The 15,395-nt window shown below is 39.3% G+C and overlaps 1 protein-coding gene across 2 annotated transcripts in view; it reads left to right on the top strand.

Moving 5' to 3' along the window:
* Positions 1-3,813, top strand: part of RAD54B (RAD54 homolog B (S. cerevisiae)) — a 91,129-nt gene extending 87,316 nt beyond the window's left edge. For both annotated transcript variants that reach the window (XM_008589855.1, XM_008589856.1), the window contains one exon: positions 2,830-3,813. In XM_008589855.1, coding sequence (XP_008588077.1) covers positions 2,830-3,047 — 218 coding nt within the window. In that variant the 3' untranslated portion in view covers positions 3,048-3,813. The remainder of the gene's footprint in view (positions 1-2,829) is intronic.
* Positions 3,814-15,395: the final 11,582 nt, after the last annotated feature.

Genomic DNA, 15,395 nt, shown 5'->3' with positions numbered 1-15,395 from the left:
AGGATGCAGACCAAGGGGAACCCTCCTACACTGTTGGTGGGACTGTAAATTGGTACAGCCATAATGAAAAACTGTGGAGTTTCCTCAGACAACTACAGATACAACTGCCATACAAGTCAGCAATTCCACTGCTGGATATATACCCAAAGGAATGGAAATCATCATGTTGAAGGGATACCTGTACCCCCATGTTTATTGCAACTCTTTTTACAATAGCCAAGAGGTGGAACCAACCTGAATGTCCATTGTTGAATGACTAGATAAGAAAAATGTGGTATGTATACACAATGGAATACTATGCAGCCATAAAAAAGAATGGAATACTGCCATTTGCAGCAATGTGGTTGAACTTAGAGAAAATCATGTTAAGTGAAATAAGTCAGGCACAGAAAGGGAAATACTGAATGTTCTTACTCATAAGTGGGAGCTAAAAAATAAGTAAATTTAAAAAAAGAGAAAGATACAACAATCACAATAATATGTTGAACTTTTAAAAGGAAGGAACAGAACTAAGGTTACCAGGAAGGGGAGGGGGGGTAAGGAAAGAATTGGTAAAGGGCCACGAAAAATGATTACATTGTGTAATGCTGAGTGTACTAATTATTCTGATTTGAGCATCATGTATTGCACAAAGGTATTAAATATTCAACCCTGTACTGCATAGATATATACAATCAATTTTTACAATAAAAAATAAATTAAAAAGAAGAGGTTTAAGAAGTTAGACTATATGAGACTGACATGCAAATTATATAAACATAAAAAATATATTTTATACATATATTTATATAAATTTTATGTATTATATAATTTATATTACATTGTATGATATAACAAATATGTAAGTATATATATGTTAGATATACTATAAAATATATATTATATTAAATACATTTTTTATTTTATTTTTTAATTTTTAATTTTAATTTTTTTATTGAAATAATTTATTATGCATGTTTGTGGGGTACAGAACTGACTATCAATACTTATGTATAATATGTGATGATTACATCAGGTATTCATCATAATAAAACATAATCATTCTTTGTGTCCTTTAGCCAATTTTTGCTAACTTCCTCCCCTCCCCCTTTCCCACCTCTAGTAACCACAGTTCTGTTCTCTCCTTCTGAAATTTCAACATATTATTGTGATTATTCTTCCTTCCTTCCTTCCCTTCCTTCTTTCCCTTCCCTTCCTTCGTTTCTTTCCTCCCACTTATGAGTAAGGACATGTGTATTTCTCTCTCAGTGCCTAGCTTATTTCACTTAACATAATTTTCTCCAAGCTTATACAAATTGCTGCAAAGGTCAGAATTTCATTCTTTTTTATGGCTGAGTAGTATTTCATTGTGTATATATACCATATTTTCCTTATCAGTCATCCATCAATGGACATTTAGGTTTCTATCCTGTCAACTATTGTATTTATTTGAAATTTTCCATAATTAAAAGATTAAAAAAAAAATCTTCAATAGCTTCCTGGTGCTCTTAGGATAAATACTAAAACCTTTTAAGTGGTAAGTTAGCCAAGGTAGGCTAAGTGATATAACAGGAAAGTAAAAAAACACAGTGGCGTACCACAATAGAAATATTTCTCACTTACAAAACAGGTCACTATGGGCGTTTAGTGGACAGCCTTACATGAAGTTATTAGTGATTCAAGCTTCTTCCACTTGGGCTTTAACATCCCCTTGGGATTCCCTGAATCTGCCGGCCAGCAGTGCGGAGAGAAAAGGTAGAAAATTGTGTGGTAAGGAGGATTTTTTATAGGCCAGCCCTGGAAGTGACTTAGCCATATTCCATAGGCCAGACTCAGTGGCTACATCTGTTAAGGGAGGCTGAGAAATGCAGCTAAGTGCCCTGGAGGAGAGAGAAATGAATTTAGTGAATAACTGTTGGCCTGTGACATTCATGGTTTATGTAATCCTGCCCTTTAATAGTTGCTTCACTTTGCATTACTCAACTTCTCCTCTTGTATTATTCTTTGCCTTTGCTGTCTAGGCTCTAATTATACTAGGTTCCTAATAATTCCTCAACTATGCCAATGCCCCTTCTGTTTCACAGCCTTTGTATGTACTCGTCCTGGAATGCTTTGTCTCTTTTCCCCATCTAGTTTCTGCCTCCTCATCTTTCAGATCTGTACAGAACATTTTTTCAGGGAGCCCTTCACTTATATTCTAGACCAGGTCATCTTCTCTTCTCATATGTGCTCATAGTCCCTTGTATCTTTCCTTTATATCCTTACCTATGTTTGTAATACAGCTCCACAGTCCCTTAGCTTTAATTCTGAAATTTAGAAAGTTTAGGAGTTTTTTTTCTCATAAATTTGCAACAAAATTATTTGGTGGCAAAGCCTTACTTAAGTTGATTTGATTTTGTGAATAGTCTTTATTTAGCCCACTTCATAAGATTATTTATATAACTTGCTGCAGAATATTAGTGAGTTTGATTATGAGCTGACCCAGATTATTCTAATTATATTCTGAATTTGGAAACTTATCTGGACCCACAGGCTTTAGATAAGGGATTGTGGACCTGTAATACATTTCTTTGGATTATTTGTTTTATGTATATTTCTCCCACTAGAGTTTTATAAGGTCCTTGAAGTCAGAGACCATGTCTTTGTCTACCATTTTTGTCCCCAGTGCTTAAATCAGCACATAGTGAACAATTTATAAATATTTACAGAAAGAATGAATGAGTTTGTTTTAACTTGAATTATGGTGATCAAATGTAATAAATCTTATAAACTCATTGTCATAAGACGAAGTGTTGGTATATAGTAGGATATTGAATTGGTCTAAAAATTTTCTTGTTTTATTTATTTCAGATGATTCATTGGAAAAGTTTGGTATCTCTAGACATTGTCAGCTTGGTCTACATCACCAGAAATCTAACTCCCTGAAACCTCTTTCTATGTCACAGCTGAAGCAATGGAAACATTTTTCTGGAGATCATTTAAATCTTACAGATCCTTTTCTTGAAGGAATAAGAGAAAATGTGTCATTCTTTTTTCAGAATATAACGAATCAAGCTACTGCCATATAATGGAAGATTACTACATGACATTCCCTTTCACCCTCTTTAAAAATTAATGTATTAAATGTAATTTTTGAAAATTAATAGAATTATTTAAATTATAACCACATATTGTTACAAAATGTATAATAGTTTTGATATAGTAGCCAAAATTATTTGAGTAGTATTTTTTGGTGTACTTAAATGTCAAAAATGAAACATTAAAGATATGCTTTACAGGTAAAATATTTAGTCTCTGTCTTTAGGAAATTGAATGTGATTAGGAATATTAGACGTAGATATATGGGACAACTGAAAAACTTGGTAAGTTTAAACTATAGCTCAAGGGAGAAAGAGAATGAGAGGCTAGGATTGCAAATGCTGGAGATGCTCAATGTAATAGTTGTGGCAGGTCAGTTGGAGTGAGAATAGTCAGTAGCTTGGGGCAGAAGAGGAAGGACTTTGGGAAACATCAGGGCACTAGTTCCTAGTCTGGGTCCTCAGACTCATGGGGGACTGACATGCAGTCTATAAAGCCATGCCCACAAGACATTGTACACTGAATCAAGGTTCAGTTACCATCACTTGAGAGTTGTCTGGATTAATTTTTGACATTAGAAATAGTTTTAATGCACAAAACAAGCTTTGGAAGACTGAGGTCTGCAAAGAGAAAGGAGTTATTTGTTTAATCTCCAGTTGGGGCTTCTGTAATCAGCTTTTGTTTCCATTTAGGAAAATTTCCTTTAGACTGAATGTTATCTTGTGTTGAATAAAGACTCAATTTTGTGTCACCAAATATGAGTTCTTTAGATTTGTATTGCCATACCTGGGCAGTTGTACATCTAGGATTCATAAACAGACAGTTTGGGATCAAATTTGTCAGGAAGTAGGCAACTAATAATAGGTAAAAACAGTGTTTCTTGGCCCCATGTATAGGCTCCATGTATGAGGCTTTACATAAAACTTCCTTCAGCATCTATCTTGCATCATATTATTCTTAGGCAAAAAACTTTAAAAGAAAAATAATAAGGGACAGGCAGTTTTGTTGTCTATCTTAACTGTAGTGGATACTACGGTGTGTTGTTCAGATTGCCCCCTTCAGGACTAAGATGCTTGTCTCCCCAGCTGTCAGAAGTGTATGCTGCCCACTCATAGCCAAATCTCTCCCAGGAATATTCCTCAGCTGAGAGGAGCTGTCTCACCCAAGGTTATGCGTCTCCCCAAGTTTGCTGGCATCCAGTGATGTGTCAGTGAAGGGCAGAAAGGTCTACCACCCTTACTTCAATTCAGGCCAACTCTAAAGGACTGTTCTAGCTCCATAGGTCCTCAAATGAGGCCTTTGTTGCAACTTTATTGCAATTCAGCTTCTCCCTCTGTCCAGTCCTGCTTCCTTCGCTCTCACAGATATTGTTCCGCAGAGCACCTCCCAACAAACCCCCTTCATGCAAATCTGCTTCAGTCTGTTTTCTAGGAAACCTGACCTAAGACATTATCCATAAAGGTATCACTGAAGAAAAATATTTTAATTATTAAAGGTGATGGCATACAATAGTAAATACTTGTTGGCAGAATAACCATTTAATGGAATGAACTGATAATGTGACATTACAAAAAATATGATGTTTGCTTTATACCACTGCTTGTATTCCCCCGAAATTCATAAGTTGAAATCCTAATCCCCAATGTGATGGTATTAGGAGGTAGGGCCTTGGTTGGTAATTAGGTCATTAGGGTGAAGTCCTCATGAATAGGTTTAGTGCTCTTCTAAGAAGAGCTTTGAGGGTTTGCTTGCTTCCTCCGCTCCCTGCTCTCTGCCATGTGAGACGATGGCCATCTGTAAATTAGGAAGAGTGCCCTCACCAGATACTGCCTCTGCTGGCACCTTGATCTTGGAATCCCTAGCCTCTAGAACTGTGAGAAATAAGTTTCTTTTGCTTAAGTTATCCAGTGTCAGATACTCTGTTACAGCAGCCTGAACTAAGACAAGCACATTTTAAAAATAGGCTGTGCCCAGAAGAATTACCCCTTGTTCTAATTTTCTTCTTGAAAAACAAACTTCTATTTTGGGATAATTTTAGATTTACTGAACGTACTAATTCTTAATGTCTACTTGGCATGTATTTATTCAAGGCATTAAGGAGCCATACTTGAAAGAATTCCTTAAATTTTTTTTTATTGTAAAATATACATAACATAAAATTTGTCATTTTAACCATCTTTAAGTGTTCCCTGGACTGGACTTTTCAGTCTCCAAAACTGTAAGCAATAAATTTCCTTTTCTTACTAATTATTTAGTTCCAAGTATTTTGTTATAAGCAACAGAAATGGTCTAATACAGAAAATTGGTACTAGAAAAGTGGGGTGCTGCTTATAATAAATACTTGAGAATATGTAAGCAGCTTTGGAACAGGGTGTTGAGGAGAGGCTGGAGGAATTTGAAGGAGCAGGCTAGAAAAAGTCTAGCTGCTAGTAGGAGTTTAGAAGACAAGAAACCCAGGGAAAGTTTTGAACTCCTTAGAAACTGGTTAATGGTGGTGAACGGGATGCTGGTAGAAATATGGACAGTAAAGGCCATTCTGAGAAGGCCTCAGATGTAAATGAGAAGGGACATATTGGCAACTGGGTTAAAGATCACCCTTGCTATGAACTGGCAAGGAGCTTAGCTGCATTGTGTTCATGCCCTAGGGTTTTGTGGAAGTTGGAACCTGAGTTGTGAGTCAGAGTATTTGGTGGAAGAAATTTCTAAGCAGAAAAGCATTAAGGAAGCTGCATGGCTACTTGCAACAGCCTGTGCTGAGTTGTGGCAGAAAAGGCATGACATAAAGCCAGAAATTAAAAGGGAAGCAGAGCGTAAAGATTTGGAAATTTTACAACCTGGCCATGTGGGAGAGAAGCAGGGAGCATCTTCAGTAGAAAGATGCAATGCTGCTAAGAAGATTAGTACAAAAGAAAGGGATTGTCAAGAGAAGGGGGAAAAGGCCCTGAAGGCATTGCAGAAGTCTCTGGGGCCAACCCGTTCACTACAGGCCCAAAGGCCTAGGGAGACAGAATGGTCTTGGGAACAGGACTGAGGTGCCCTCCACAGTTCACGTTGATTTCTATTCCTTTGGGTACATACCCAGAAGTGGGATTGCTGGATCGTATGGTAGTTCTATCTGTAGTTTGAGAAACCTCCACACTGTTTTCCATAATGGCTGTACTATGTCTCAATTCAAAAAGTAAATAAAAAAAAAAATCACCCCCACACACTCAGACACACAGACACACACACACACACACACACACACACACACGGAATGTAAGACTGGGAGACAGGCTGGTTGGGGGAAACCAGAAGTTATTTAAAGTCATGGGATTTAGATGGCTGTAAAGTATAGGTAGAAACGAGAGAAAACTAAATATTATAGTGATAAAAATAATAATCACTAATATTAAGTGCTTACTACGTTCTATATGTTAAGTGCTTTGCATGCTTTAGCAACACTAAGAGATAGATTTAATATTATTTTAGATGAACTGAGTTTCCCCATCTGTTCAATGATATGTCCAAGGGTAGTTGTGAAACAAATAAAATGGGTAGGGAGGTCAAGTAGTGAGGCAGAGAAATATCTCAACTGCTTGCATAAGAATTCCTCTTAGTCTATATTTGGGAAAACAACCTATTAAAACATTGGTGAGCTTCTCAAGACCTTGGGTGTGCATTGCTGTCCAAATGCAATACAGGGAGAAAAAATTGGATTTTTTAAGGCAATTTGAGAGGGGAGGGTGAGGAGAGCGAAAAATCAGAAAGTGGAGGGAGGCTGGGTCTAGGTTAGGTAAGAGAAACTCCAGTGGTTTATTAACTAGTGTGGGAAGTAACCTTCTCTCTATCTCTCTGCCCCACTCTGAAATCTTCCTGAAAGACTACAATCTCATGTATACTGGAAGTGAGTGATTTTGTAGTAGACATTTTAGAAAAGGCTGAGTTTCATGACAGAACCCATGTGACATGGGACAGAGGCAGCATGACTGACATGGGAGCCCAGAGGATGAGGAACAAACAGATGAGGAAGGCCAGAGATTTGTGGGGAGTTCAGAATCATTTTATGTAGATATTAAGGAGCCTGCAGTTAACATCTGGGTTGCATAGATAAAGCACCTTTTCCATGGCAGATGCTCAATTTATAAAAATTCCCTTCCTTTTTTGCCTTCTCTATGCTCCCAGTCCATAGCTCTGCTATGCAGCATTTTGCAAATTGTCTGTAACTGCTTATTGACCTGGTGCCCTCTCCCGCTAGCCTGAATTCTTCCGGGACAGGGATTTCATCCTACTCTATCTTGTATTCTCAGGACCTTGTAGGTCCCTGGCGCAAAACAGCTACCTAAAAAATAGAATGAATGAATGAATGAGGTTCTTCATCTCTTCTTCCTTCACCGCCTTGATCGGATTCCTTGCTAATAGATCTCAGTTTCAAGGTATTTATCAGACCAACTGCTGAGTATGGAGCTATGCTCAACACTGAAGAAAGCAGAGCCAGCAGCTTTTTCTTGCCTTCTGGCAGTGTGCAGACTCTTCCTTTTTGCTTCCATGATTTCTATCAATCTGTTGCATGAACCTGACAAAAGCTGTCAGTGCAATGGGTAATAATTTGAGTCACATACATAATTCATTTCTAATCACACAAGTACACCTTTCACGCAGCTTTATGTGATAATGTTCTTGCTCTAAAAGACAATGTAAATGCATTTTAATCATGTTCTCATTAGGGTTGAGTAACTAATGAAGCGTGAGCAGCTCTGCCTTCAGAACTCAACTTTCAGACAGGCTGTCCACCTATTTAAGAAAACCTGGCTGGCATTTCATTTGAGAGGTGCATTCATGCATGACCTGCAATCACACTGCTTGGGCAACTTAGTATCCTGATATTACATTGGCAAGACTGAAATTCTGGCTGTGACTTTCTTTTTTTAAAATTTTTTTGAAATTTTTATTTTGTCGATATACAATGTGATTGATTATTATGGCCCATCACCGAAACCTCCCTCCCTTCTCCCTCTTCCCCCTCCCACCCAACGATGTCCTTTCCGTTTGCTTGTTGTAACAACTTCAAAGGATTGTAGTTGTTATATCTTCTTCCCCCCCCACCCCGGTTATTTTTGGTGTGTGAGTGAATTTATTTATTTATTTTTAGCTCCCACCAATAAGTGAGAACATGTGGTTTTTCTTTTTCTCTGCCTGACTCGTTTCACTTAATATAATTCTCTCAAGGTCCATCCTGGCTGTGACTTTCAGCGAACAATATGTACAATCGAAAAATGGCACTGTTTCTATGAATTGTTCCCAAATTAATATACTGTATCCTACAGGGGTTCATAGGTATGCTATTTTGTTGTTCAAGGAAGGACTCAACATAGCTTGGTACAAAGGGATATTTTCTCTTACCCTGTCTGATAGAGATTTTTTTGGTTTAGGCTAATTTCCGGTGGCACTCTTCTGTAACTAGCCCATGTTCTTTGCTTCAAACTATTACAAACTAAGACCCACAAAATCAATACCAATTCAGAATACAGCTTTTGTGATTAAAGCAAGCAAACAAGCAAAAAAACTGGGGGTGAGGGGGAAGTCTTATTGATATAGACAGAATGGTTTGTTGGAGTTTGTTACACTTATTTGAAAACCTGAAGTATTAAATATAATTCAATCTTTCTAAATTTTTTTTAGATTTATAAAAAAGTTATAAATCTCTTTTTGAGTAAGAAAATAATGAAAATTCAACAAAGCAGATGAAAATAAATAATTCCTTTATTTTTATTTTTATTTTAATTTTTTATTTTTATTTTTTTCCCTTTTTTTTGGTCTTTTTTACTGACCAGTAACGGGATCGCAACCCTCGGTGTCACGCCCGTACCGGGGACCGGCAACGGGATCGCAACCCTCGGTGTTGCACCCGCACCACGCTCAGCCAGTGAGCGGGAACCGGTCTCCACATGGGATCTGAACCCTCGGCGGGAGTGCCGCCACGCTCCCAAGTGGCGCACTCTCCAGTGCACCACCGGGCCGGCCCTTATTTTTATTTTTTGAGGAAATGTTAGCAAAATACTGAAGACATTTTTTGAATAGTTTAGAAGATGTATAACATTGCAGGTACCTATAGCATAAAATTTCCTTTGTTCCTGCAATACATTTATTTTCATGTATTCCTTTTTTATTATTAAAAACATCATCGCAAGGTGTATGCATAGTTTATGTAGTAATTATAGATGAACTCAAATTTGAAATTGGGAGTTATAATCCTTTCTGAGTAAAGCAGTCTAAAAATATTTGGTTGGCGTATCCCTGTCACTCACCTTAGATCTAGGATATCTAGATCCCCCGATGAATTTTAAAACAGTGTGGTATGACAACCTGATGGGGAAATTCACTTTTCTTATTCTGAAGCCTCATGGGAATGAAAGAGAAGTAATGGGAGATATTTTCCCATTTTCTCTCTTCAGACAGCTAGGATTTTGTGATCAGGGGAACTTGGATGTCCCTTCTTTCAAGATCATGCACAAGAGATGGAACCAAACATTGTAGAGTCAGGATTTAGTGAAGGAAACAGAAATCAGTCTAGACATTTCAAGCAGGATGGGATTTAATAGAGGGCCTTTGTTGGAAGGGTTGAAGTAGATTTCAGGAGGCCACTGTGAGGTTTCAAGATCTCCCCAGTGCTGATTCAAAAAATCAGAAAACTGCTACCACACCCCAGATGTTAGGTGTGTTAGTTCTCTATTGCTGCCATAGCGAATTACCACAAACTTAGGAACAATACGACAGCCATTTACAAAAATACGAATCAGAACTTTGGGCACAGTTGGCTTAGCTGGTTCTCTCCTTTGGTGTCTCCCAGGGCCAAAATCAAGGTGTTGGCTCTAGGGGATAATCTGTTTTCTTGCTCATTCACATGGTTGGAAGAATTCAGTTGCTGGTAATTGTAGGGTGAATTTCCTTTGTTTACTATCAGCAGGGAGCCTCTTTCAACTGCCCAAGGCCATCTGTGTTCTTCCTTACATTGCCTCCTTTATTTTGAAATCTTCTCCTGCTTTAAATCTTTTGGACTTTCCCTTCTGCAGCATCTCTTCCTGCCTCCAGCCAGGGAAAGTTTTCTGCTTTTAAGGGCTCATCCAGATAATCAACAATAATATCCGAATTTTAAGATCTATAACCTTAATTGCATCTGCAAAATCCCTTTTGCCTGAAATATGACATATTCACAGGGATCCAGGGATTAGGGGGTGGATATCTTTTGGGGGCCATTCTGACATCACAGCTGCCCATGCATCCACAAAACTAGTGACTAGATGGTGGAACGTGGAATCTTACCACTTCAATGACAGATTGGCTGGAGTAAACCCATCAACCCATCAACCCTGCTGTCCCACAAAGAAGGATGATCTCTGCCTCTTTTCCATCTTACAAATCCAATGAGTGAAGAAGCTGAATCACACCAGAATCCTAGTGGTAAGAGAGTCTGAGAAATGATTTAGCCTACGTGTGCCCTGCAGTATAGGGCAGAATATAGAAGGGGCAGAAATGGAGGCTGAGTCCCCCAAAATGATGTTGATCCTAGGAGATAGCTTCCTGGAAAGTGGGCCTGGGATGTGGGAGTTAGGGGAAATGATGAAGTCTTGGGTTCATTTGGTTGTGGTGCCCTGGATTTTGAGATTGGCCGACAACAGGATTCCTGTGGAGGTGGAGGCTGAGTACAAAATCTCCATGTCTGAGCCTCTGGTTAGGAGGAAGTTCTGCTCAGAGAACAGTAGTTTGCACTAGCAGTTGGGAGAATGCCCTTCTTCTATGTGATGGGGGGTAAGGGAGCCACGCAGTCCTTGTGCCCCTTGTCTTCTTGCATGGTTATTATATGAGCCTGCTGGGCTCTTCAATGAGCCTAGGTGGGAGAGGAATATCCTCAAGTAACTGAGATTTCAACTTCCCACTAACCCTGATGGGTGGGGAAAACCGAGACCTATCTATCTGGAAAATAAGGATGTTGTTTGTGATGGTTAATTTTGTATGTCAACTTGGCTGGGCTAAAGGATACCCAGATAGTTGGTAAAACTTTATTTCTAGATGTGTCTGTGAGGGTGTTTCCAGAAGAGATTAGCATTTAAATTGGTAACTGAGTAATGATGATCACCCTCATCAATGTGGGTAGACATCATCCAATCCGTTGAGGGCTTGAATGGCATGAAAAAGCAGGATGGATGTATTTGCTCTCTTGCTTGAGCTGGGACATCTGTCTTCTGTCCTCAGACATCAGAGCTCCCAGTTTTTGAACCTTCAGATTCAGACTGGGACTTAGACCGTCATGCTTGTCTTAGTCTGTTTGGGCTGCTATAACAAAATACCATAAACTGGATAGCTCATAAACAATAGGAATTTATTTCTCAGAGTTCCGAAGGCAGGGGAGTCCAAAATCTAGGTGCCAACAGAGCCGGTGTCTGGTGAGGACCTTCTCTTTGGTTCATGAATGGCACCTTCTAGCTGTATCCTCACTTGGTGAAAGGGGGAAGGGGTCTGTCTCTCTGAGGACTTTTATAACGGCACTAATCCCATTCATGAGGACTCTGCCCTCATGATCTAATCACCTCCCAAAGGGTGCACTTCCTAATATTATCACAATGGTGATTAGGTTTCAACATATGAATTTAGGGAGAACACAACATTCAGACCACAGCAAATCTCACCCTCCACCCCCATGCCACCTGCCTTTTTCAGGGCTTGGGACTCACACTGGTACTTATACCATCGGTTCCCTTGGTTCTCAAGCCTTTGGGCTCAGACTGAATTATATCATTGGCTTTCCTAGTCCTTTGCATGTTTCTCTTGGTCCTGGGGGTCTCAGGAGGTAAGACTACATGTAGACTCTGCCAGGAGTCCCCCAGGGAGCAGGGCCGCATACAGCTCTGCCAAGAGAGTGCAGCAAGGTGAGTTGCTCAGGGCACACCTTGAGCTAGGGGCTGCCGTCTAGGGAGGTGGGCAAACAGAAACCAAACACAAAGTTCTGGGACTTAGCACACACACTAAGAAACTTTATTGGGTACAGGCATGTCTTGTATGTATATTAGCCAGCTGTAAACCCCTCCAATACCAATAGGAAGTCTGTGGTTTGCAGTTAAGCTTTGTGAATTTTTGCTGACCCAGTCTTTTTGCATTTCTGCTGACAGTCTAAATTCTGGAGAGCATGAGTGCCTCCATCTTTAACAGGTGTTCTACATTTTCCTCCAGTCCACCCTTTTTTCTTTTAAAAGCAGGCTTGCAATTGTTGGCAAAGTCTAAATACACACAATAAAAAGCCATCTGGTCAATATGCAGTTTCAACAGTAACAGCAACAATAGCATGATTTGGTTTAAATCTCTTTTTCTATTGCTGGAATAAGGTGATATCCAAGTGCTGCAGCAGTGGCTTTTAAGCCTAAAATTGAAGGGGATGGTGTTTGGGCAGGTGTTACTGCTCTTTGTTTTTCCTTTTGTTTGAGTTTTCTTTTTTTTTTTGTCTTTTTATCTTGTTGTTCATCATCTCTCTTGTGGTCATTGATCCTGTGTATCAAACATATTTAGTATTACATATCCTCTGATATAATTTATAATTGCTTTAATACAACTAGGTAACAAGGGAATAATGATGACCAAACAAATTATGTTGATGATGAGCCACCACCAACTCTTTTTTAATGCCCTCTATATAGAAGACAGCCGATCAGGCACTGCACTAATCCATGCCTCTAACGTTGACTGCTCTTGTGCCTTCCGTAAACTATGTCTTAAATGTGTCAGACCTACTCTATTCTTAAGAACTAATTTGTCTATTTCTTTTATGCCCTTTTGAAAAAACTGTAATTTTGCTGCCCATTCATTAACTGACATGTTGCACCAGCTGGTGCTATGGATCCATTCTTTGAGCTGTGTTGTATTGTACCGCTCTTGGAAAATGCACAGATTGCCGGCTGATATTTCACAGTTTAATATTTGAAAGGCTTTGTCAGTGGCCAGCACCTCCTCAATCCAGCGTACTCAAACTTCTAGCTCCAAAAGTCCAAATGTAAGATCCCCTCATAAAAACCCAGTGATTTTCCTGGGTCTTTATCAGATTCACCATCACCTGGACATTTTTGTCTGCTAGTTCCTTGAGTTCCTATAATTGATGGAGGGCCACCCCACCTGCAGCCATACCAGCCACAGCATTGATGGCAGTAACAATTCCGAAAGCCTTACAGCTTCACAGTTGGGTCTCTTTGGCTTAACAAATTTTTAACTTGTTATCATCTATAGGAATGGGAATTATATTTTCCTGTCAGCCCACCTTAATATGTCTGTCAAAAGCCTGATGAATCCATTCCTCTGGGCTCCCTGTAGTTGCAAAACAAATGGCTGACCATGAACGAGCACATGTACTGTTTGGCATGCCAGCTGCTCCCTCTGGTGCTGATACATTGAACAACATGTCACACTGACTACTTCTATGTCAATTTTTTTCCATTGTGTGTCTTCCTGGCCTTTAACTCTTAATGAGTCACAATGAATTCCTATAAATTGGAAACTACATGTTATGTACTTGAATTCCCCTGATGACCGTACATGCATTAATTTGTGAGTCCATAATAAGATCCTAGTATTCCTGAATCTACATTCTAAATAATCTTAACAAAATTGGGTATCATTTGCATTTTTAGTTTTATTAACAAAATTGCATTCTAATTGAAATAATTGATTGTCTTTCATCTCACATGGAAAGGACAAATGTGGTGTTGGTGGCTCATCATCCCCTGGCCTTTTTGTATATTGCCAAGTCCATCTTTGGAAATCCCCTGCTACGCAAGGATGTGGGATAGCACAATCAAATTTCCCTTCCTCTGGCAAATTACTAATGTTTGATAAGCACCTTTTCATTACTTGCCCTGGCAAAGATAAATTGCAAAATGCTAAGCTATTAAAAGGCATGTATTGCTTCTTATTAGCATAACTAGATAAATGCATAATAGTACAATTTACTTGTCCTGGATGAGTTTTGTTAAATTTTATACTAGGTAACCAGGACTGTCCAGTTTTTTGTTTTTTTTTTTTGTCTTTTTCCGTGTCCGGCAACGGATCGCAACCCTCAGTGTCGCCCCCGTACCGGACCAGGACCGGCAACGGGATCACAACCCTCGGCGTTGCTCCCGCGCCTCGCTCAGCCAGCGAGCGGGAACCGGTCTGTATGTGGGATCCGAACCCTCGGCGGGAGCGCCGCCGCGCTTCCCAAGCGGCGCACTATCGCAGTGCGCCACCGGGCCGGCCCAGGACTGTCCAGTTTTGATGCTTTGGTCATTTGTTTCGCTTGTTGGAATTCTCCATGTATCATTATTTGTCAAATTTACAAATTTGGCTTGCCAGACCAACTGAGGATATATCCACTTTTTCCATCCTATTCCTATAAATGTACTATCAGTTGTAAGTTCACCTAACTCGGGTAAGCACTGAGAGACTTGAGCTTCTCCGTCGCACTCCCAGTTTACTGGCTGTAAAGTTTCATTTTGTCTGTTGGTACTATTGCCCACAATTATTTCATTCCCCCATTTAAATTCACCCTTAACGTTACTGTTTGTGTCATATTCTCTTTGAATTTTGTGTTTGCTACAACTCCAAAAATAATAAGGTCTATGGAAACATAACTGTACTCCTTTGGTAAAAGAAGTGAGCAACCTGAGCTTTTCAGGGCATGCTTCTAAAATATCTTGAAATTGATTGCAATCTTTCCAATTACATCACCAAGCTTTATTGCTTTTCTTACACTGAGACCCTTGAGTGGTACGATTTGGTTTACAACCGATTTGATTTACAAGTCCTTGCTTTAATGTCCAAGTGGTATTAAAGATTATAGGCCTTTGTCCTTGAAATATTCTGCCAGTGGAATCCGAAATCCATTCAAGTCCACTGCGATTTGCTCCCTAATAATCCTCAGTTACATTTAAAGACCAGGTGGCATTTGTACAATTAAAGGGCTTACAGTAAGCTGTATTTCTTGGACAGTGAGTATTTAAATATTTTTCAAATAACCGTACCCATTGTTTTCCTATTTGAAGCCCCCAATTATTGTTTCCATATTCTGTACCATTTCTGTGTCCTCTAAGTCTCCACATTTGGGTGTTGTTTCCTGCCCAATGCAGCTGTGTTACGTAATGGTTTTTAGGAAGACATCCAAATTGAGTATTGGCTGCTGCACAAAACCAAGGGACTTCTTGAGGACTTACAAGTGTAGATGCACTAAACCATTTTAACAACCCTAGCCTAAAACCTAGACATATGGGGACCCACAAAAGTGCTAAAATACAGATCCATGTAATATTCTTATCTTTTCCTGCCAGCAACAAAGGCATACT

Source organism: Galeopterus variegatus, unplaced genomic scaffold, assembly GCF_000696425.1.
Source record: "Galeopterus variegatus unplaced genomic scaffold, G_variegatus-3.0.2 Scaffold5697, whole genome shotgun sequence".
In the NCBI taxonomy this organism is placed as follows: Eukaryota; Metazoa; Chordata; class Mammalia; order Dermoptera; family Cynocephalidae; genus Galeopterus; species Galeopterus variegatus.
The sequence above is the reverse complement of the archived record's forward strand: the minus strand, read 5'-3'. Positions and strand labels throughout refer to the sequence as shown.